General features: G+C 57.3%; 3 protein-coding genes across 6 annotated transcripts; all 3 read right to left on the bottom strand.

The window, feature by feature from the left end:
• Positions 1–886: 886 nt before the first annotated feature.
• On the bottom strand, positions 887–7,503 carry LOC307060602 (solute carrier family 26 member 10-like; the record flags this gene model as incomplete). Its single annotated transcript, XM_079715187.1, has 16 exons — positions 887–1,023; positions 1,141–1,195; positions 1,301–1,383; positions 1,612–1,753; positions 1,826–1,895; positions 2,007–2,113; positions 2,525–2,620; positions 2,710–2,787; positions 3,763–3,876; positions 3,987–4,134; positions 4,284–4,366; positions 5,093–5,245; positions 5,505–5,669; positions 5,861–6,018; positions 6,582–6,692; positions 7,161–7,503. 16 exons carry the CDS (start codon positions 7,501–7,503, stop codon positions 902–904), a joined length of 2,028 nt encoding a protein of 675 aa, XP_079571313.1. The 3' UTR covers positions 887–901.
• Positions 7,504–9,381: 1,878 nt separating this feature from the next.
• ARHGEF25 (Rho guanine nucleotide exchange factor 25) lies at positions 9,382–16,404 on the bottom strand (the record flags this gene model as incomplete). Of its 4 annotated transcripts, none has more annotated exons than XM_079715080.1 (16): positions 9,382–9,839; positions 10,146–10,357; positions 10,625–10,805; positions 10,956–11,156; positions 11,343–11,420; positions 11,594–11,644; positions 11,833–11,925; positions 12,023–12,112; positions 12,232–12,301; positions 12,491–12,594; positions 12,785–12,851; positions 13,022–13,095; positions 13,176–13,271; positions 13,408–13,622; positions 15,901–16,015; positions 16,306–16,404. In XM_079715080.1, 16 exons carry the CDS (start codon positions 16,402–16,404, stop codon positions 9,729–9,731), a joined length of 1,857 nt encoding a protein of 618 aa, XP_079571206.1. In that variant the 3' UTR covers positions 9,382–9,728. The 4 variants fall into 4 exon arrangements, with proteins under 4 accessions (XP_079571206.1, XP_079571207.1, XP_079571208.1 ...); XM_079715081.1 differs by having other exon boundaries at positions 15,901–16,006; XM_079715082.1 differs by lacking the exons at positions 15,901–16,015; positions 16,306–16,404 and adding an exon at positions 14,576–14,672.
• Positions 16,405–16,887: 483 nt separating this feature from the next.
• Positions 16,888–20,074, bottom strand: DTX3 (deltex E3 ubiquitin ligase 3; the record flags this gene model as incomplete). The annotated part of the gene is made up of 4 exons (XM_079714668.1): positions 16,888–17,533; positions 17,840–18,057; positions 18,950–19,679; positions 20,046–20,074. The coding sequence occupies 4 exons, from the start codon at positions 20,072–20,074 to the stop codon at positions 17,458–17,460; spliced, it is 1,053 nt and encodes a 350-aa protein (XP_079570794.1). The 3' UTR covers positions 16,888–17,457.
• Positions 20,075–22,461: the final 2,387 nt, after the last annotated feature.

Raw genomic sequence — 22,461 nt, 5'->3', positions numbered from 1 at the left:
AATAGGGGCTTGTCCTGGCGACATTCCTCCTTTCTGCGAGTGCCCAGGGGCATGATGGAGCCATAACTCATCCCACAGCCAGTGCCAAGTCCTCCCCCCACCCCCTTCCCATAGGGCAGGAAGTGGGGGGTTGCTTTCCAAGTGCCAAAGAGCCCATGGGGACTCTAAAATCCTAAAGCGGAAACACTCTCCTCTCATCTCCTTGGGACCAAGGGGGTGGGGAAGCCCCCAGTATATATTCCCAGGGCTGGGCCTCCCTCGCATCCCTGGATCCAGGACTCTGTGCAGCGACTGCAGCCCCACCCCATGGAGAGAACTGGTGACGGGAGCTGGTGTGGGGACCAGTGAACATACAGGTGAAAGCCATTTTCAGTTGTGTCTCTGCAATGCTGTGCGCATGGAGGAACGGGGCACCAAGGGTCTGTGTGCAGACACCCAGACTCACTTCATGAACCCCAGAGACTCTCAGCTTCATTTTATTCGTTACATTAAGTAAGGGGGCTCAGGGACCCTGGCCCTCCTCACACATACGCTGTTGGGACCCTCCATACTCCACGTGACCAGGTCAGACCCACACTGTGCAGGTCTTTGAACCAGTGAACTCCTGGAAAAGGGAAGGGACATGTCAGAAGTAGATTAGGTGCTCCCCTCCCTCACCCAAGATTTGGCAGCCCTCTCAGGAGTACACCGCCTGCTTTGGAACCTTAGTTCCTCAGTTCTTCACCCACAGCTGGGCCCAGTCTCCCTGGTTCAGTCTTATAGAGACTAACCACTTCATCCCCACCCCTTTCCTTCATCTCCCTCCTCAGCCCCCTTCACAAATCCCTCTGTCTGGATCTTCAGTCACTGACTCACACCTCCTTTGCCATAGCCCAGCACCTCCTGGCTTCCACTCCCGTTGCTACTGCCGCCTCACCAGTCTCTCCAGGGCATATGCAGCTGCATCCTGGACACTCACAAACAGCTGTTCTGGGGTCACTCTATCCAGGAGTCCTGCCTGGGTCAGTGTCCCCAGCACTGAGGCTGTGTGGAGAAGGGGTCAGGCTCTCAGGTCCTACAACTACACCGTGTCCTCTTCCTTCCCCCCAAAGCGTCCAGTCACTCCCCAGTCTCCAGATCCCTCCATCCTCCACATCTCACCATTACACTGAGCCAGGAGAAGATGGATCCCAGCATCTCGGCATCGGCTGGCCAGCTACGTGGGGCGGGGGGTGGGGGGGGAGGGCAGGGGGTTAAATCCTATATCAGAGAGTATTCGTGGGACAAGGGGACTTTCTCCTTAACCTACCCTCTCCCTCACCTGAACCACTTCTCTGGCCCCTGCAGCGTCTGCAAAGGTGACACCACTGCAGTCTAGGACTACCACTCTGACAGGCTCAGCAACTAGGATGGCAGAAGGCAGGAGTACCCAGATGCCTCCATGGGTCGTGCCCAAATCTCCCTCATTGTCATCCCATCTCACCTGCGTCAGGTGGGCCATCTGTCTTTGGAGCCTCCTGTGAGTAGAAAGGGGTAGTCACCATCTCTGAGACAGAAGCACGAACATGCACCCCTTGAGCACAATGACCCCCCTCAGAACACCCACCTGTCTCCCACCCCCAAAGAAGCCACACTCCCCTTTGACCAAGTCCCTCACCTTGCCTCTTTCTCCAAGCCCCAGATGCCACTCCAGGATGCGACGAAACTGCCCACGGGTCCCAAAGTAGAGCGGTGTTGGATAGCTCAGGATGCAGAGCCCTGGGACCTGGAGGAGCTAAGGGGTCAGAGGGTCAGTGAAACATCCGAGTCTAATCTTCCCTTCCTTCTTTGGCTGTAGCCCACCCACCTTGTGACTCTCTCTGAGTGGCCTGTAGAGCTCTGTCCCCTCAGCCAGTCCAAGTGCCAGGCACTGTACCCTGGGCAGGAAGCTGGGGTCAGATTCCCAGCCTGACCTGGCTGGAGAGTCACCCCAAGCACTCTTTTCTCTTCCCTCCTCTTATCTTGACTCCCCTCATCTCTACTCCCACCTCTGGGTGCGGCAGACCACAGTCATCATGGAGAAGACCACACCTACAGCCAGGCCCAGGTCCACACTCAGGGTCACGACAGCCACCCATGTGACCATCCACACAGCCTGCAGGACATGGATGGGAGCGAAATGACCAAAAGAAATGCCAGGCCATCACTGCCAGGGAAAGGGGTCCAGGGGCAGTAACTGCCAGGGCAAGTGATGGGGAGGGATGGCCCGGGAGAAAGTAGAAACAATGACAGAAGGAAGGAATGGGATGGACCTAATAGGGGATACACACCCAATGTAATGACCCCAGACCTTGAACCATCTGGGGAGTTACAGATATTCAGGTCTGAAGAGGTTCAAGCTCCACCCTTCACCTTGTCTCTGAGTAAAGGGATTAGGAGGTATACATGTTGGGAGTGGGTGGGTTGCAGAACTTAGGACTGGGACAATTAGCTTCGATCAAGGGCAGAGGCTGGGGACGCTGGTAAATGGGAGGGGGCATCCGAGGGTAATGCTGCCATTTCTCACAAAGTCCACGCGGCTGATGCGCCATAGTTGTGGAAGTTCTTGCATCTGGAAGAACATCTGGCGCATGCTGGAGATGTTGATGCAGGCCAAGACAGCCTTGGGGCAGAGGAGGTAAGCTGACCACCCCAGTGTGCAGGGATGTCGCCACCCCTCCCAGCCACCCCTCCATCTCCTCTGCTGCTTACCTTGGGCAGATAGTAGAAGAGGGGCCCCAGCCACAGCAGGACAGACAGGACAACCATACAGGAGAAGAGGCCTGCCAGCTAGAGGGAAGGAGGGACGGAAGCAAAGGAGGGAGGGAACCTCACCCACCCCCACGTGAGAGTTGGTCTCCCTGCCTACTCTGCCTCATCCTCCTTGGAAGTTTCCCTCCTCCCAAATCCCCTTCCACACTGATGTTCCTCACCCCTCAACCCCCTTCTTGATATTCTGCTGCTCACACCTACCTTTCCCCTCCCCCAATTAAATGCCTGCCATTTGCTGGTCTGCCCCAAGATGTAGTTCAACATCCCTATTTTTGTAGCCGACCTCCATCTTTTTTTAAAATTTTATTGGAGCATAGTTGATTTACAATGTTGTGTTAGTTTCTGCTGTACAGCAAAGTGAATCAGTCATACATATACATATATCCATTCTTTTTTGGATTCTTTTCCCATAGTCATTACAGAGTATATTTGAATAGAGTTCCCTGTGCTATACAGTAGGTCCTTACTAGCTAGCTATTTTTATATATAGCAGTGTGTATATGTCAATCCCAATCTCCCAATTCATCCCACCCCCACCAGCCTACCTTCATCTTAAAAGCCACTGTTGGATGACCCTAAAAGCAAGCTAATCACATGCTTAGGGCACCAACAAAGTACAGGAAACCAAAAATATTAGGGAGAGACTTTGATACGTGATATTTCTTTTTAAAAGAAAATGTCCTCACAAGGAAAAACACCTGAATTTTGTTTCTTAAATTTATTTTCCAGATTAGTATTGTTCTTATTTTGAACTACATATAGGGCACCATAAACTTTTTCAGTGCTTAGAGTCTACAAAGGTCTTAATGGACCTTTCTTCTCTTCTATACCTCCTACCCAGGTAATCCCATCTCCTCACTCACCTTCCCTCACAGAATTCCATCCTTCTCTATAGAGCTGCCAACTGGGGATCTGCCAATCTTCCACTTGTTCCACCACCACCCAACCTGGATGCCCCTCCCCGCTTCTCCTCACCCAGGGACGTGCTCTTACCTGTGTGTTCCCACCAGCATCCACTAGTAGGCTGGTTGTGGCCAACGTGGCCGAGTTGGGAAAGCAAGAGAAGAGGGAGGAGATGAGGTTGGAGACACCATGTGCAAAGAGCTCCTGGAGGGATGCAGTGAGATGAAGAGGAGACAAAGGCATGGCTGGGAGGAGGGAATCACATTAGGGGGCTGTCTCCTGAATGAGGTTGGGGTCCTCACTCAAAGCCACACCTGGTTGGAATCAATAGTGTAGCTGTACTTGTCTGCATAGATGGAGGCCAGGGAGGCAGACACTGCAAAGGTAACCAGTGCCATGGGCAACGAGTCGGCCAGAATCCTGGGCAGCTCAGCCAGGCTGGGGAGGAGAGGCTGGGGAAATCTAGAGAGAGAGGAATCCATGGTGAGGATGGGTTGGGTATAACAGGGATCAGAGCGAGAGAGAGGAAATAGCATAGGGCAGGACAGGGGAAGGTGTTGGGTGGGAGAGTTGTGAGAAAAGAAAACTGGTGCCTTTTCATTCTCTCTTACCCTCCGGGCAGCAATCCAACTATCTGGACGTTATATCTTGTGTCCAGGGAAGAGGTGAAGCAGAGCACGGAGGCCAGAAGCACCTGGGAAAGAGAGCAAATTAGAGCATGGGAGGAGATAGGCCCCTGGCAGATGCTAGAAGGAGCTCAATATGAGAGAGGCTTGCAACTCAGGATTAGGTGGTTGCATGAGCCCAGCAACTGGGGTAGTTGGGATGTTTTGGGGATGGGTGCCTAACAACTGGTTTAGAGTGAAGGAGAGTGGGGATGGGAAAGAAGAATGATGTATGCCTGGAGCTATGGAGAGAGATGGACAGGAGGAAGTGAGAGGGGGCTGCTATGAGGGATGGTGGATATCAAGAGGTACAATCGAGCCATTCTAAGGGAAGCTGGGTTATATCAAGGGATATATGGGGTATCTGTGGAGACGAGGAAAGCCTGTTTAGTTGGGGAGAGAGAGAAATGTAGGTGGACGCGGGAAGGAGGATAAACGGTGAATTACAGTGCAGGACCGGTGAGGGGAGAGACGGGAGAGGAGGTGCCGTGGCGAGCGACGCCGCAAGGGGGCGCTGTAAGGAGGAAGAAGGCTTTCTAAGAGGCCTACAGCCGGCTTTTTGAGAGAAGGGGGGACGTTTGGGTGGGGGATTTCCGAGGGTCAAAGTGTTCTGGGAAGGGGCCTGGAAAAGTACACGTGTTAAGCGGGACCTCTCATCTGTGACCTCTCTGCACTCTACGAGGGGGCGGCAGCGGCCAGTTCCTACAGGACGGGCAGGGTCTGTGCGGTGCACGGGGCTGGGACCCCATCCTCACCATGACGATTTCCCCTGGGATCGGGGTGGGTAGCCTGTCTCGGAACCTCACGTTCAGTTCCTTGACGGGCACGAGCAGCGCCAGGCTGAGTGCCGAGACGGTCAGTTCGGCGGGACTGCTCCGCGGCAGCGCCGTCAGCACGGCGGCCAGCGTCTACGGGCAGGGGCAGTGAGCAGAGGTCCTGGGGCCAGGGTCGACTGCCCCCAGCGCGGACCCGCCAGACTGAGGCGAGGCCTCTCCTGGCTCCCATCAGGGCTTCCACCTCCTCAGCGACTCTCATTCAGCCACGTGGTTCTGACCTTTTCTCCGCCCGTGCCACACACTATCCCTCCACTCGCCCCCCTTCCTTTCTTTACGGGCTTCCCTCTTCCCGGGACCGCTAGAATACTCTTCGCTCTTCTCCCACCCTCACCTTGAAGAGAGCGAAGCAGCCGATCTGACGCGGGAGGGGCAACCCCAAAAGGCTAGGCAGTTGGGACACGAGCACGTGCAGGGCGGCCCCACTGGTCAGCGCCTTGACTACAGGCTCCGACAAAAAGGTGGCCAGGACGCCGAGCTGCAGCGCGAACATTCCCAGCTGCAGGGGAGAAGATGCGCCATCACCACTGGAGAAGGAGCAGACCAGCCCCGGCGCAGTGCACCAGCTTGTCCGCGCACCTCTCCCGCCTAGACCGGTGCTGGAGACTTGTCCCTCCCTCTCCCCTGGCTCAATTCCCCGGGCCCCCAGCGTGGATTCCCTCAGGGTCCTCCCCCAAGGTCCTCCCTCACCATCAGTGCCCCGCTCCCGAAGGCCATGGCCGCAGCCGCACCAACCCGCTGAGCATCCAGCTGTTCCCTCTCGATGCCGCTCAGGTTCCCCTCGAGGGGTTCAGGCACCAGCCGCTCCACGGCCGAGCCCGTCATAAGGCTGAGTACCGCGAAAGTTCCTAGGGCCGGGGGACAAACGCAGAGACCACCAGCTGTGCCACCTGGGGCGCGGCAACAGCCCAGGCTTCGCGCTCTCCGCCCAGGATGCTGCCGTCAGACGCCCTCTCCTAGAAGGCTTGCTGCTCAGGTGAAGACTCTGGGGCCAAGAGCTGGTGCAGCAGCCCGGAACCAGCGGTGAGGGAGGAAAGGAGGGAGCACCCGCCGGGAAAAAACTGCTCCCAACTGCGTCCCTGCCCCCTCCTGCAGACGCCCTGGGGACTGCCTGCTCCTTTGGGCGACAGCGTATCTCCTCTCCCCTCTTCCAAGTCGTAGAGACGTTCATTTTAACCAAATTTCATGGAGAGGAAAAGTCCGAGTAAACTCCCGCCTCTTTGCACCCACTCAGCACCCGCAGCGAGCACTGCCTAGGTCAGAGGTTCACCGCAGTGTAGCGGCAGAGGCGGAAGGGAAGGTGGGGGGCGTGAAGACGGGAATAAGGGCGAGGGAGCTTACAAGAACGGAAGCCTCAAACCCCTGTCCTTTCCACCCCACAGAGGAGGAGAGGATTCACTGGGTCACTCACCGGTGGACAGGTGTCTCCCAGTACCCAACAAGGTGTAGATGAGGACGGGAAAGAAAGAAGTGTAGAGTCCGAACACTGGGGGCACGGAGGTCAGGAGGGCAAAGGCCATGCCTGGGGGCGTAGTGGAAGGAAAGGTCTCCGGTGTGTGGGTTGGGGGCAGGGTGCCCAGCCTCCAGGACTGCCCTTCCCTTCCCGCACTCTTGGAGGCTGGCCCGGGGACTCTAAATCCCGCCACATGAGGGAACTGAGGGGTTAACGGGCCTTGATGGGAGGTCGTGGGGCGGACAAGGTCAGAGATCTGTGTCGGCCGCGTCCTGGGGGGCAGGCGTCCGGCCTCTCTCCAGTTCCCTGAGCCGGACCGTGTCCAAGACTTCGCGCAGAATTGCACAGATGAGGGGAGCTGGGGGTGGGGATCTGATGGAGCTCCACTGTCCTTACCCAGAACTTGGCCTCAGGTCCCTGTCGCCGAGCCCTCAAACCACACTAACCCACCACTTCGCTCCCGTTTCCCAGGCCCCGTGCCAACCCGAAGCCCTCTAGAGCTTGGGCCCCTGACAGGCTGCTGCTGGCGCCGCTCACCCTGGGGCACGTGCACGATGCCCACGGTCACTCCGGCCACCGCATCCCCGAGCAGCCAGGCCCGCCAGCGGTAGTGGGGCAGCCAACGCAGCGGGGGCAGCCGCGCCCGCAGCAGGGGCCACGGCCCCGGTCCGGAACAGGCGCGGGCCCGCCGCCTCCAAAGCCGGCGCAGCCGCGACCAGCGGGGCTCCGCGAGTAGCTCGGGCTCCTGCTCTGCGTCCCCGAAGAGCTGCTGAAACCGGGCCTCGGTAAGAGGTTCCCTGAACTTGGCGCCCAGGGGGGACTTAAGGTCGGAGGCCTCTCCCGGACCTGGGCAGGTGCTGGCACCGGGTAGCCCACTCATTTTGCCCTCGGCCACCTCCAACTCCGCCCAGTCTTAAATACCCCTCCGCCCGCGGGCCCCGAGTCCCGCCTCCGCGAAGCTGGGTTCAATCCCGTCCCGGAGGGCGCCCTCTCTTGGGGACCTTCTACAGTCAGGAGCCGGCTGCGCCTTGGGGAGGGGGTGTCTCTACGTTAGGCGTTTCCTCAGACATCCTTGGACTGATCGCTCGCTCTGCAGCCTGCTATGGGGGGAGGGATGGCTGTGGGAAGGGGTAGGAGCCAGAGAGGTAGGGCAAAAGACAAACGCGCCCCATCACCCAACACCCACTATTTACCGCTCCTAGGTCTTTTGACTCCCGCCTTCTCGCTCCCGGTTCCTTTCCGCATCTGCACCTTGGGCGAAGACAGACGCTGACTCCTCTAGGGTTATTGGTCATTCCCAGGGCCGCTGCATTGCCCACAAGAAAGTTCAGCGGCGTTCCAACCTCCCTTCCCCCCCAACCCCCGACCCAAATCCTCATGGGGCGCAGCTTGTACCCAGAAAGTGTAAGGGGCTCCATTGGCCTCAGCTGTTTCACAAACTATCTAGATGGGAAGCAGCTGCTATTGGATACGGATGGATAGAGAACCGCCCTGCCACACACACACCTCTGCTGGGAGTGGCTGGGCCTAAATTCCCAGTTCAGGGCCTCAGGGGGAACACTGAACAGACAGGGAACTTTGATTTTATTTCTCAGAAGCCAAAAACACTGAAGCACTGTTTATTACATTCCAGTGCTATTCACAAAGTAGGCACTCAACAACACATATGCGGTTAAATTAAGTACAAAAGGGTCACGCACCCACCCACCTCATGTACCCCTGTGGTCCCTAAAGAGATACAAAGGTTCTGAGCTCCAGAATTCTGCTATTTGCCCCATTCCCTCCTCCATTCACGTGAATCCTTAGCACCCCTCCCCAGTCGCTGACCCCAAAGCCCTGGGCGTGGGGTACAGTGAGGGTGGGTCTCCACTCTTCAATTCCTCCTATTGTTCCCCAGAAGTCTTATCTGGGCTGTACGTCCTGTCCCCTCCACCTTAGAGGTCCCTCCCCCCATTGTGGCCAGAGAGACCTCAGGCCCACAGGGAGACTCCAGCTCCTCCTCACCCTCCCACCCCAGCGGTCTATTGTCTGCTGAGGAAGCTCAAGTACACGTGACAGGGCCCAGGGGACGGATGGACACAGTGGACACACCGATGCCCAAGGACCCAGGACAGAGCATCTGGACATGGATCTCTGCACGTTTGGCTCTCTGTCCCAGGGGCTTTCCCAGAAGTTGGGAGGGGTGAAGACCCCTTTGGGCTCTCCACTCTTGGGTCTGTGACTTGAAGAAGAATCCCCTCCTGCTCAGTATGGATATGCCTTACAACCTCCCAGACAGGAAAAATAAGGATACCCAGAGCCAGAAGGGGCCACAGCAGCCCAGCATCCTCTCACCTCCCCATGTTCCCTCAGCTGAACATGGTGGCCCCAGAAAGAAAGGTACATTGGGCATTCGGAGCTTTAGAATCTGGGTGTTGGGGGGAATGGTGGGAAGTCACCCCACAGCGGGCTTTCCAGTGGGGTCTAGAACAGAGACCAGCGGGGAGGGAAAGAGGGACTGGGTAAAGGGGAGGATACGTCAAGGTTCTAGGGTTTTCCAGTAGCCCTAAGCTCCAGGTCTAGACTGAGAGATGCTGCAACCGCAGGTGAGGGACAAAGATAATTACATCTTTTATCTTACATCCCGCACCCTTCTCCTTTCACCAGACCCCTCCTCCAATGACTGATTTGAGGGGCCAGCTGACCTCTTCCATACCCCTTTACCCCACTTACCCCTACTTCAGCTTCCCCTTCCCTCTGCCAAGACAGCAGCTTTAGTGATATAACAAAACCTTTATTCTCAAAAAACAGAAAAAACAAAATCAAAACCAAAACCAATAGTTTCTGTCTGGCCCTTGCCCCAGCCCTCCGACCCACCCACATTTCCTCCTTTTGGGGGGACCTGTGATGCATGCATGGGGTGGGGGCTGAAGGAACCTGTGTTCCTTGGGCAGAAAGAAGTCTTTCTGAGTCTAGGTTCCCTCCTCCAAGGTGACACTCCCAGCCTTGTCCACCCTCCAGATACACCAAGAGGGAGGAATTCTGGGGCGCTGCCAGAAGGATTGCCCTGAAGTTCCTGGGGGAACAGAGTGGCTGAGTCAGCACCACCCCCATGGCCTTCACCAGTTACAGCTCATCTTCATCCAGCTTGGCAAGTCTGGCTTGGCAGGGGGGGGCATTTGGAATTGGTGGAACTGGAGGAGAGTCATGAGGAGCCTGGGGGATGTCACTGGAGGCCTGAAGAGAGACTCTAGTCAGAGGATCAAAAAAGTTCAGGAATCCACCCTCACTCCTCTCTTGTCAGTGTAAGCCCCTAGTCAACCCACCCCCTCTTGTCAGACATCTTAGATTATCTGAGACCATCAGCTTCTCTCAGGGTTAAACTGGAGTGGGGGAGGGTAAGAGATGGGAAGTAGGAGCGGGCAGACAAAAGGAAGGTGGTGGAAGAAAGGAATGATACAGGGGAAGGAGGTTTGGGGATCCTGGAACAAGAGAGTACCTCCCCATTCTGCCCTTACGACCAGGGAACTCCATTCCTCATACCTGTGTGTCCAGGGACAGGGGGACTCTGGCCACCTGCCCTTTGGGAAACAGCAGCAGGGAGGGAAGAGAGCCATTGATGGGTGTGTGTGTGCTGACCTGGGCCCGATCTCCAGGCCGAATTCTCCCGGGGCTCCCCACCCCAGGACCTCCTGGCCGTCCCAGGCTGTTTGTCTGGCTCTCCCGTCTCTGGTACTCAATGGGTGACTGCAGTGCTGGGGCAAACAAAGGGACAGAAGGAGGGTTACAGCAGAGACACGCCCTCTCCCAGGGGCTCTGCTCTCAAGGACTGTCGGCCAGTGTAAGCCGCTTGAGGCTTTAGGGGATTCTGAGTTACTAAATCTTGAGCTAGTAGTGGAAAAGTGAGGATGAGGGATGGGGAGAAGCTGGGGTGAGGGCAGGGATTGGAGACTGGGCGGTGAGGGATTCAGGAGATCCAAGGACCAAGGGAGGATGTCGGGGAGGGTGGGTGAGAGCTTCACCATTGAGAAAGTCCCGCTGGCTTTCCAGGATCTGAGCCACTTGCTTGATCCAGGCCTGACTGACCGCAGGGTCTGCGGTCTGCAGGACATAGCGCTGGATCCCACCCTCTGGCCCTCTGGAGGTCAGTGCAAAGCGGCAAGGGTCGCCTTGGAGGTTCCTCTCCAGTCCCAGGCAGCTCACCTGGATTGGCAAATAAGAGGTAGCCGCCAAATTCTTCAGGCCCTCTCTGGTTCCTGTCCCCTCCAACAAATCCAAAGAGGATCCGAGGATCATCCTCTCAGAGGCCTCCCCTATCCCAGTCAGACCTCTCCCTTGGGACACCCTCCCCACCTTGATGCTGCTTTTGTACACATATCCAGGCTGCGTTCCACCTCTCACTCCTCCTCCCAGGGCCTCACTGAAGATGATGATTTGTTCAAAGAGGAAGACACGTCTCTCTCGACCCCGAGAAGAGAGCAGTCCCCCAGCCTCGGGCTCTGTGACCCAGAATGTGTCCTGGCCCAAGAGCTTCCCCTGAGCAGTCAATTTGCCCTGAAACCAAAGGAGAGTGGCCTTTGAGAAAAACAATAAGAGAAAAGGGGCAACTCTCTGCTCCTCCCTCCTTCCGCTGACACTCCCAACCAACCATCTCCTGTCAGCCCCAGGAGAGCACACTTCCCTGTAAGGACCTCCTGAGTGCTCAGCCTGGGGCAGAAGAGCATTGCTCCATCCCTGTACCTCAAACCCCCGCAGTCTCCCCAGGGTCATCATGTCATTACAGCGCTTGGGTACGAAGCACATGACCTCCACAGCTTGCTGGGACACAAGAGAAAAGAAGAGCACCGTCATCATTGGGAAAGAGGCGTCTTCAGACCATGTTTCTATCGCCAACCAGCCTTCCCCTTCACCACCCATGGAGCTGGAGGACCCCAGGAGACTAAGACGATGAGGTGTGCGTGGTGTGTCCTATGAGATCTGGGAGTACTCACCTCCAGCTCTTCAGTATCCATCCCAGCTCTACTATAATACTTGAGAAAATCCTAAGACACAGAGAAGAAATGCTCAGGGAGGTTATGAGAACATCCTCAAAAGCCCTCACATCCTCCCCTGAGGACACAGGTGAGGGCCCCCCGGAAGTCTGGGCGGGCAGCCTTAGGAACCCTGGGGAGATGAATGAGGAAAGGGCCATCCCAACCAGCTGTGCCCCCAGGGAACAGGTGGCCCCGACCTTGAGCAGCAGCTGGTATTTCATGATCCTCTGCACTGGTTTGATGAGGAGGTCGTTGAGCTGCAGGCGGTGCCCCAGCTGCAGCCGGAGCTCCTGGGGACAGGGACAGATGGGGTGGTTTTGCAGCCTGGAAAGCCTGCTCATGCTGACGATTCTGTCACCCTTTCCCCAAGGTATCTCAGTCACTGACCTCAAAATAGCTGTCCCCAAATTCTGATACCACATGCTCTGACTTGGGCTTATTCTGACAGTACACCACGTACATGTGCAGGCGGCGCTCCTAACAGGAGTAAAATCCAAGAAAGAGTAGAGTGAGTGAGGAGAGAGGGCACATCTCCAGAAAGTCCTGACCCACTCCCAAGCCCCTCCCCTCCTGGGCCCCACTCTCTCAAGCCTCACATGTTTGATGAAGAGCTGAGCCAGCCAATCAGGATCCTTCAAACACCTCTGTAACTCCTGCAGGAAATAGCTGGAGGGGTAGGGAGGGAAAAGGCTCGTCAAATACCCCTACTCCAAGCAACTCAGAGCTGTCTGCCCTCCTAGTGTTCCCCACGAAGTCTCTCCAAACATTCCTCAGGCCACAATGGGCCCGTGGGTAGGATACAGAGACCACCAGACATATGCCCCTTCCCCTCGCTCTCAGGGATCCATCACTCACTCTCGATGCCACTCGTAGATTTGCTGGATGTTCCCAAACACAATCCTGTCACGACCTCGAAGATTCTCGGGTACCCCCTGAGCAGCCATGGTGGCCATGTAACCCTGTGGGAAGGTTGGGTGGGAACATGAGTGTGTGGAGCCAGGCCTGGTGGGAACCTCCCCTCCCCAAAGAAGTCCACGATGTAGGGGAGACTGGGAAGGCGGGACAGAGGAGCAACAAGGCATCTCCTAACATTAGCCCTGGGGAGGGGGAAAGGGCTGGGCCAGGGCTGGGAAGGGAGAAGGGAGCTACCTCTACTATCCGCCCCAAGTCGTCCACGTACATTTTCTCTGTCTCTACCAGTTCACTCAGGACGTACCTGGGAAGAGAACAGGTTTAGCCACTTCCTCCCTCCTGGACTAGAAGCCCCTTCATTACCACAGCCAACCTCAGGGGAAATTCCGAGTCTCAAATCTAAAATGTGAGAGACAATCCTCTGGAAGTTGTGCGACTGCGGGGGTCGGGGATAGAGAGTGTGTGGACACTTACATACTCCTTTCCAGAGCCTTTTTCTGGTCCTCTTCACTCTCAGGGGCTGGGGACAAAGTCTCCTCTTCAGGTGGCTGTAAGGAAGAACATCCCAGAGGAAGCAAAGTGACGCCTCTTGGGTGAGGGGAGCCACGCCAGACTCATCTCTTCGTACCTGCGTCTTATCCCCAGGGCTCCCCAGCAACGTGGTCAGCAGGGTCAGTTCTGGCAGCTCCTCTCCTGTGGCTAAAGCTGGTTCCAGCATCCAGTTCTGGGGGCCAGAGGTCAAGTCTCCAAGGTCAGGGACAGTAACTGTGTCTCCCCAGTGACCCGTGGCCCCCTCAGCCTGCCCTCTCCCAGCACCCTTCATGGATGTCCTACATGCTTCTCTGGTGCTCCTTCCTCACCTCATATGGTCCAGCCTGGCCACCTTCTGCCTCAGTTTCCACTCTGAGACAATGTTTAGAATGATCCAACCATCTTCTCAGGCCACTGACTGGCCCTGGGGGTCCCGGGGAACAGGGGCCAGAGCTGAGGCCAGAGCTGGGGCCAGAGGGAGCAGCCAGACCCGAGGCAGCTGAAGCCGAGATACTCCCCTCACTGCCAGCAATGGAATAGGATTCTAAGGGGGTGGGGTAGGGGGAGAAAGGGGGTGATAAATTTTGCTTCAGCTCCAGATTCGGGGTCCCTAGGGAGCCCCCAGAGCCTCTGCTCTGTGATGCTCAGCCCCTCTCCCTCAGGGCTCGCTTTCTTGCCATCCTCATTAGAGTTGGCCAGGAGAGAAAATTTCACCAGGACACCATTGGGAGGAAGGACAGAAAACACCTGGCTCCCTAGGCCTGAAACCCCCAGTTACATGTGGGGGTTCCCCCATATCTGAGCATGGCACCAACATGGGGGTGAGGGCAGCCATCTGGGCAGACACTGGAAGCTGGGGGTGGCCATCTGCTCTCCTACAACCCTCCCCCTTGCAACGGGTACAGACCATTCTCTGAGAAGGGCGGTGGGGTGGGGGAGAAAAAGAGCTTAAGAGCCCATCTGCCACCCCCAGACCCCTCCTCCACCAAGTGCAGTAGTCACTATAAAAAGAGACGACTTCTGCAGCCCACCTTCCCAGCACATGCACAAACCCAATAGAGGGGGCAAGTGAGGAGAGCTCATGGTGTTACCCTTGGCCTGGGCTCAGGGACAGAGGAGCTGTGATTTGGGAAAAAGCCCCTGGTAGACCCCCCTCATCCCTCACTCCTCCATCACGCTGTCCCTCTTCAGATCCGAAGTAGGTTCTCAGCAAAAGGATTTGAGGGAAGATGTGGTCTAGGCATAAGGGGATTGTGGATGGGTTTTTCTCATACCCAGTTGAGAGGAGTCCCCTGCCCCTTCCCCAATTTCCTTAACTTTTAACTGTTAGAAATTTGAAGGCAAGAGGGGATCTTAGAGATCATCTATTAGGTCACTTTCCTGGAAAACACAGGTATAGTCTCCAGCCTCTAACTCCCTAGGGCCGGGACAGACACAAGTCCTGAACCCTCAGCCCACCCCCCACTCAACACTGGGCCCTCGCGACCTTACACTCACCATGTCCCCCCCGGGCGAAGCAGCAGCCGCATTTTGCCAGCACTTTTCGGATCACGCGGGGACAGGCACAGCGACCCCCCTTTTGCCCCCCTCGCATGGCGCCCGGGCCCCCCGCCCCCCCACACCCGGGCAGGCCATGCAGGGGGAACCACGGGGGGCGGGGACGGCGCAGGGTGCACACCCCCCCTCCCTCCTACCCCGCTCCAGGCTGGGGGAGGGGGGGGGAGGGAGGGAATAGGAACGGGGGTGTCCAGGGGTAGGCGGAAGTCTGGTCTGGAAAAGGGCTGGGGACTCTGCAGAGAGGGCGGCGCGGGGCCGGGCCGCCGAGCTGGGCGGGGAGGGTTTCCGGAACCCAGTCGGTGCGGGGCCCAGGGTCCAGATGTCCAGCGGGAAGGGGAGGGATGGTGGAGGAGGCTGGGCCGGGATGCGACAGCCGTTCCAGCTCCGTCTCCGGCCTCCCGGATTGGGGGTAGTTCTAGGCCCGGGCAGGGGAGGAGGCGGGGGCCGACTCCCCGAGTCACTGGCGCTGCGCGGGTCCCCGCCGAGCGGCGAGCAGAATAACAGGCCCCGCCGCCGGGTCGCCGCGGGGAGGGGCCTCTGCGGCCCAGCTCCGCCTTCTCCCTCGCTTTCCCCCTTCAGCCAGTGCCGGGTTCCCGCCCCAATTCCCCCTCCCCCAGGCACCACCTTGTTCCCCACTCCAAGTACCCAGCGCCTCCGCCCCTCCTCTCTAGCCTGGGCTCCCCAGCCCCGGGTTCCCCCTCCCTCCCGCATCTCCGGCTCCGACTGAGGAGCACTGGGGTGGGGGTTAAGCCCGGCGGCGGGGTCGGCTAGGGTCGCTCCTCGGACTCTGCGGCGGAGAAGGGCGCGGCGGATGGGGCCTTAGCCTATGCGAAGAGGTCCTGGGGTTGGGACTGTCTCTAGCCGCGCAAGGGTGGACAAGGTCCCCCAGTAGGGGGTGCGTGAATGGGGAGCTCTTTGTGGGGAACACAGCCCGGGTGCCGCCCTCTCGCCGGACCCTTCTTTCCTCCAGGCCCCGGGACTCCAGCTGAGGCTAATCACCAATTAAGGAGAAGTCCTGGAGGCTCGGCTGGCGAGGGGCCAGGGGTGGGGCGCGGGGACACTACGCCAGCGGGGGCTCGGGACCCGCTGAGGTGGGGGACACACAGCAGGCTAGAGGGCGAGAAGAAGCGTGGAAGTCTCAGCGTCTATATGGGTCTCATGCAAATTAGATGCGAACCTTTATACTAATACGAGCAGTATATTTTTTAATTCGCCACTTTGCTCAGGATGGCAAACTGTGCCCCACCCCACCCCTAGCTTCTTACCGGGCAGCGGAGCCCAGGCGGGGACCTCGCGTTCGCGCTCCCCTCTCTGATTCCCCTCCATACAGTTAGATTCTGGCTCGGTCCCCCCCGGCCCCAGGGGGCTTCTCTTCGGGGGCTGCGGGGACAGAGTGATCGTAAGAAACCCGCCCTCCACGCCCAGCCTAGACCTCCCGCTTCCCCTTCTCCCTCCTGTCAAAATCCACTTTGTTATAAAAGGGTCGTCGCCAAGGCTGGGGTGGAGGGAGCAGTTTACCCAAGAACGTGCCTATGATCCTCTTAATGGAACTTTTGGATTCCTGCGACTACCCCGAAGAATTCTTGTTTGCGGGTAAATTGAGTTGCGGGGTGCAGCCATCCTAAAGCCCCCTAAAGACCCCCGACCCCACCGTGGTCCCCCTTTCTTACCCCCTCCTGCCCGGGTAGGGCGCATGCGCGCAGCATGCCCCCCATGACCCCCAGTATCCGGTCAGTGCGGCCAGGGGCGGGGCGGTCCGGGGGCTTCATGCTGGACCCCTACCCTCCTCCAAGTTTCAGAGCCGAGGGGGCACGGAAGCTGGGGGGCTCTGAGGCCAGCGTGCGTCCGGGGAGTTGCCGCCGCGGAATCCGCCCCCTGCCCGGCTCCGCCCCCACTCCCACCCCAGCCAAACTTTTCAAAAGGGGTAGGGTTGTTCCTTTCTCTGCAACTGTAGTTCCGCAACAAACCCCTCTTAATCCTGACTCCGCTGTCGAAGCACGATCCAAGGCTTCGCAGTTTTATCTTGGAGCCCACTAAGTACCTGCCGTTTTCCCAGGCCCTCTGGAGGCAGAGAGCCTGGGGAGGCGCCCAGGGAGTTCCCGATCACCACCCCCTTCTCCCTCTCAGCAGGTCCATCTTCTCACCCCACCCCCCCATCCCCCACCCTGGCCCACAGAACAGAACGGGTGTGGCATAGAGAGTTGCATATTTTACTTTATTTTTATTAAATTAAAAGCTACAGTCTGGCGGCGATTCCAGAACAGGGTAAGGAGGCTCCTTCTAGGGGGCAGAGAAGAGTGGGAGAAAGACCGACAAAGACAGAGACACAGAAGAGAAAGGACAAGGTTAAGGGAGAAGGGGAATTATTTCTGAAGAACACACGCGGCTGGCTCTACGGGGGCTCACAGCAGCCTGACCCCCCTCCCCGAGCAGAAATTCAGCAGTGGAGCAGTACGGGGGGGGGAGCAAGAGACCCTCTCCTCCCCACCCAGGTCCTTTCTCAGCTTAGTCACTGGAGCACATCACAAACCAGAAAAAGCCAAGGGTAATGGAGGGGGCGGGAAGACTGGGAGTATGTACACGGGGAGGAGGGGAGCAGAGCCTGGGACATCAGACTCTGCCAGAAGGGAGTGGCTCACACTGCACTGAAGCACTCAGCCTGCGGGGGACTGGGGAAGGGATCACCCCTCCTTCTCTGAACCCCTTCCCCAGTCAGACAGTCCCCTACTTGAGTGATGAGGGGAGCAGAGGGAGAGACAACAGAGGCTCCCACTGGGTCCTACTGAAGGAGAACAGCAGGGGCCTCCCAAAGGGGATGTCCTTCAGTCATCGGTGATGCCCTTGGCTCTCAGCTCCTCTTGCACCCGGGTCAGGTAGGTGGGGTCCGGGTACCCAAACCTGGGAGCAAAGAGAAATGAGGGTCAGGGTTAGCCGTTCAGGCTTACTCATATTACCCCCAGGCTCACCCTCATTCCGGTGCCCCATTCTAGCCCCTCCCCACCTTCCGTAAGATTATCCAAACCCAAGATAACTGAGCCCAATTCTGCTTATTTTTGTAGGTTAAGCTGGGCACATTAGGACCAGGATGACTATAGGAGAAACTGGGGTAGGCAATATGGTTGAATAGTTTGGGGGTGGTCCTCTCCAGTTAGGAGGCTCCCAGAGAGAAATGGGGAGAAGGGAAGGGAAGAAGGCATTTCGCACAGCTGTGGTCCCCCTGTGCAGCTGGTCTTGTGGTGGATGTCGTTCCAGGTGATGACATTCGGTCTCCCTGTGGTCATAGACGTGCCGATAGTGAAGGTGAGACGCTGGTCAAATGCCTTGCGGAACAGGGTCAGCACCTTGTTGCCCTCAGGGCAGTCCGGGAGGTAGGCCACCCGTGTGGTGCCAGGATACCGAACTCCTGGGTTTGGGTGTTCAGCCTGGGGCGGGGGAGGCAGAGTGGGCAGTGAGCAGCTGGGCATCTTAAGGGTCATCCTGGCCAGTCTTCTGGCTGTACACCCCCAGCTAATGCTGATGGGGCAGCGACAGCCTTCCAGGGAAGGAGCAACTCTAGGGTCTGGGCAGCAGAAGCCTGTTTCCAGACAAAATCCTCATCATTAAGAGGTTCTTTCTGCTGTCCCAATCCCTCAAGCCTCAATTCAGCAACAAATGAATTCTCAAAAGTAGCTGGGCCTTACTCTCCAGATAACTCAGCAGAAATGTGAAGAGTGAGAATAATTTGTCTTTCAGCCTTCCCTTCTCCACCTGAAAACACTCCCAATGCATCTTCCACTGTCTAACCTGTTCTATTTTTCTATTACTCTCCTTCAGAGCTTCCTCATCACTCTGCAAACCAGAACTGGACATTACTCTTTGTCAAGCAGGAAGACACCTTTAGGTTCTTGACCACTCCTGTTTTAACCTTCCACTGTCATCAAGGTTTTCCCTCTCATAAATCTGGAATGGAGGAACGCTCCCAGAACTGTTAAGGAGGGTCAGACCCTTCCCGCCGGCCTGTCCGCACCTGAGCCACCATGTCCACAGACTTCACCTCTGCCAAGAATAGATGTCAACATCCGAGTTCATCAAAGAAATAGAATTCAATTCCTTTCTCTCATACCTGATTTTCACGGGTGCCTTGGGGTCATGGGGATGGAAAAGCTAGGCTTCAAGGGGGCCTCTAGCTCCAGGGCACTTGAGTGGGAAGGCATACCGGGAGACAGCAAGACTGTATCGCATCTAACAAACATACTCCCCCTCACCGAGTTTTCCTAGGTCAAAGAACAGGCGTGGGGAAAACCAAAGGGTAAGGGCAGGCCATAGTCTTCTTACCCCCTGGACACCGGGCGGGAAGACGTACTGGATGACGATGGTGCCGTACTTCTCATAGCTGGGTAGTAGGAGTGTGGCATCCTTAGAGACCAGCATCCGCCCATTCTGGGGCTGGTTGCCCACCAGCTGCCCATAGAAGCGGCCACACATGGGGCAGGCCTTTTTCACCTGCAGTGCCCGGGTGATGCAGCCCTCGCAGAATGAGTGCCGGCACTTCTCTAACGTCTTGGCATTCTGGATCTCCCCCAGACAGATGGGGCAGGTGCTCTCCTGCTCTTCTGCCTCCTCCCGAAGGCGGGGGGGAAGAGGAGGGGGCAGGGGAGGAGGAGGGGGTGGCAGCCCCCGTGCCCCTGGGGGCAGGAGTGGGGCTGCTCGGAGAGGGGGCGGGCCTGGGCGGTGCAGCTCAGGGTGCTCCCCTCCACCCCCCAAAGCCAGGCAGCCCATAAGCTCCCCCTGCCTCTGAGCTTTCTTCAGCTCTTTCTCTGCCTCCTTGAGCAGCCCCTTGAGAGCCTTCCGGGCCAGGTAGAGCCCATTGGGAGGGGCTGGGGGAGGGCCCTGAGGGGAAAGCTGGAGGACATAGATGTCAGAAGTCTCGCCGTCTATGAGAATGGACACACGGTGCTCCTCCCGAAGCCGGGCCAGCCGGGCGGGGGTCTCCTTGCTGAGGAAGTCCCACACAGGCTTGGAGACAGTCACTTTGTTCTTGCAGGTGCCTCCACAGGCTGCCATTCTGGACAGGACGAACGACACTGCCCCCAGGGTGAAAAGGACTCAGGGTGGGGGGTCCCCATTTGACAAATATCAGTGCCTCCTACTTCCCGTTCCTTTCCAACCCTATATTATCTCCACTCACTCAGAGGTCAACCCCCAACTCCTCCCCCAGGTTCATGTTCTGTTTCCTCTTATCTTTCAAACTCCAGCACCCATTGAAGAGCAAGAAAGCTTCTGTATCTTTATTATCATCCAAGCCGAGCATCAATCTTGGTTCTCCTATACTGCTCCCAAGATCACAGAAACAACCTGCCCCTCCCCCCACGTCAGGTGAGAACTGGGTTCTGTAAAAGGAAGGGAGATTTTTGCCCTCCTTTTTGCTCACTTTGATCCTGAAGAGCTTAGAATTGGCATGCAGGCTCTCTCTCTCTGTTCCTGCTCCCTACTTGTAGGTTGTGTGACCTGGTGGGTGGAAAGGGAAAGGAGGGAAAGTGAAAAACCCCTTCTCCCATTTCCACAAGCCCCAACCCAGCAGCCCACTTAACAGAGAAAGAATCTGGGTGTAAGTTACTGGGAATGGGATTACTTGGAACATGGAATAGAGGGAACCAATTTAAAGGTGAAAGTTGAGGTTCCCATGAAAGGCAGATACCTGGAAAGCCCATGGACGATGAGAGCAGCAGAAATCCCTCTGTTTCCACACTCAGCTGACCAGGACTGGGGCAGGGGGGAGTGGGGAGGTACTGGGTTAGGATGACAAATGTTACCATTTTCCCCAGTCAGCCCAGAAACAAAAACTCCTCTTTTATTTCCTCTCCTTGTCTCTTGCAGAATTCCATCCCCAGCCACTCTCCAAGTTGCTAAAGAAGGAACTTCAGCATGCTAACTTTCCTCTTCCTCAGCTCTGAGGCTCTTAAGAAAGGCTAGGGGCACGGATAAGAAAGTCTGGAAGGGAAAAGCCCACACAGATAGAGGTCTTTTTTGCCACCTCCCTCAGATCACAAGAACAAGAATATTTCCTTTGCTCCCCAATTCCTCCCCCTGCTCCACATTCCCGAATAATTCAGCCCCTATTGCTAGGGAGCCTTCCTTGAGAGTTAACCCGGTCCCTTCTGCTGGAGTCTGTTTGGAATGCCAACGAAGTGGCAGCAGCCCCTGCAATAACAAAGTTCTCGCTGTCACCTTTTAAACCCAGCACAAGTCCAAGCCTGCCAGCTACCTAGGCTACATTTAGGGAGGGGTGGGGCTCAGGCAGAGGGATCTGCTGGAGCAGCCTGATGTTTCCCCGGAGTCTTGCCGTGTTCAGCTACACAGCTATCCCTACAATACCTCCAAATGCAGCCCAAATAGAAAGAAGGGCCATTAGTGTGACCTCAATTCCTTGACTGATCCACAGGGGAGCAGCTCTCCGTTTGTGCCTCCATCATAGTCCCCTCAAGGCCAGATGCACCTCAAGATTCAGAAAGTGAAATTGGAACCCTAGAGGCTCGGCTCATACAGTCCATCCAGGTGGAACACCCTCTCCCCATCAGAGAGAAGCCAGGACCTAGGTGTCCTTTGCTCCGAGTCCTGATGGCACAGAAAAGGGAGGCGGGGCCACAGTTTATGCTGGGTCCGATTCCTCTGGGGCAACCCAGGCCGGACACGGGGCCAGTCCCTCTCGCCAGACAGAGGCCGCCCACAGGGGCAGCCAGGAAGGGCCAGGGTCCCTGCGGGCATCAACTGAGGCATCTCCACCCCTCCCCCCACGACCTCCTGCAAGACCCGACCCGGAACCACCTCCCACATGCCCCGCTCGGCAGAGCCCCCGCAACCCCACAGCTGGGTGGGGTGGATGTCGGCCCGATCGCGGGCCCCAGAACCCCCGAATGGAGGCCAAGGCTGGAGGGTGACAGAAAGAGGATTAGCGGGGACTGGAAGGGGGCCCCGGCACCGCGCGCGGGGGAAGGAGGCGGAGGAGGGGGCGCAGGGGGAACCGGAGGGCGCGCGGGGAGGTGTGAGCGGGGCCCGGGGGGGCGCGCGGCGGGTGTGGGGGGCGCCGGGCTCACCTACCTCTTGTCAGCGCCGCCATTGCCGGTCACATGACTGAGGCTGTTGCTGGGATGACGGTCTGGGCCTTAGCAACCAGGGTGGGGGGGGAGACCCCGAGAAGGTGGCGGGGGGGGCGGGTGGGGGCAGTTTGCAGGGGGTGCAGACTGAGGGAAAGGGAAGGAAGGAGGATGGCACCCCCCCTACCCTTCACGGGTAATAATCACCGTTTCCTTTGACCCCTTCTATCCACAAGCCCCTGCTCTTCTGCCCCAAAACAAAAATGGAGGCGCCGTCCCAATCTTTGGAGGCTTGGGGTGGTATCGTGGAACTGAGGGTGGGAGGTCAAATCCCTTAGAGACGCCACCCTTCTCGCTTCCCCCTCCCGGGAGGGGGCCCTCTCCCTTTTCTTTCCCAGCCAGCTTCGTGGCAGCTTCTGGGAGCTAGTGGTGGATGGGTGGGTGAGGAGTGTCGCTTAGGTAGATGGGGAAGAGAGAGCAATTTCTCTGTGATCCTTTTTCTAGAAAGGCCTTTGAGGAATATGGAGTAGGAAGAAGAGTCATAGTAAAAAGCATTGGTTCTAAAAAATAAGTCCAGGACTAAACCATTTCAATCCCCTGCCTCATCGCTTGCCTTTTCCCAGATTGTTACCTTCTGTGACCCGGCAAAACCTGCTCCCAGATGGGTATTGGTAAGTGTCTCTGATTTTTCTCTTTACACAAACAGGGATACTGAGGCTGGTGCAGAATGAGAAGTTAATACATTTTTTTTTT

The sequence above is a fragment of the Hyperoodon ampullatus genome (assembly GCF_949752795.1).
Source record: "Hyperoodon ampullatus genome assembly, chromosome: 11".
Classification (NCBI taxonomy): domain Eukaryota; kingdom Metazoa; phylum Chordata; class Mammalia; order Artiodactyla; family Ziphiidae; genus Hyperoodon; species Hyperoodon ampullatus.
The sequence above is the reverse complement of the archived record's forward strand: the minus strand, read 5'-3'. Positions and strand labels throughout refer to the sequence as shown.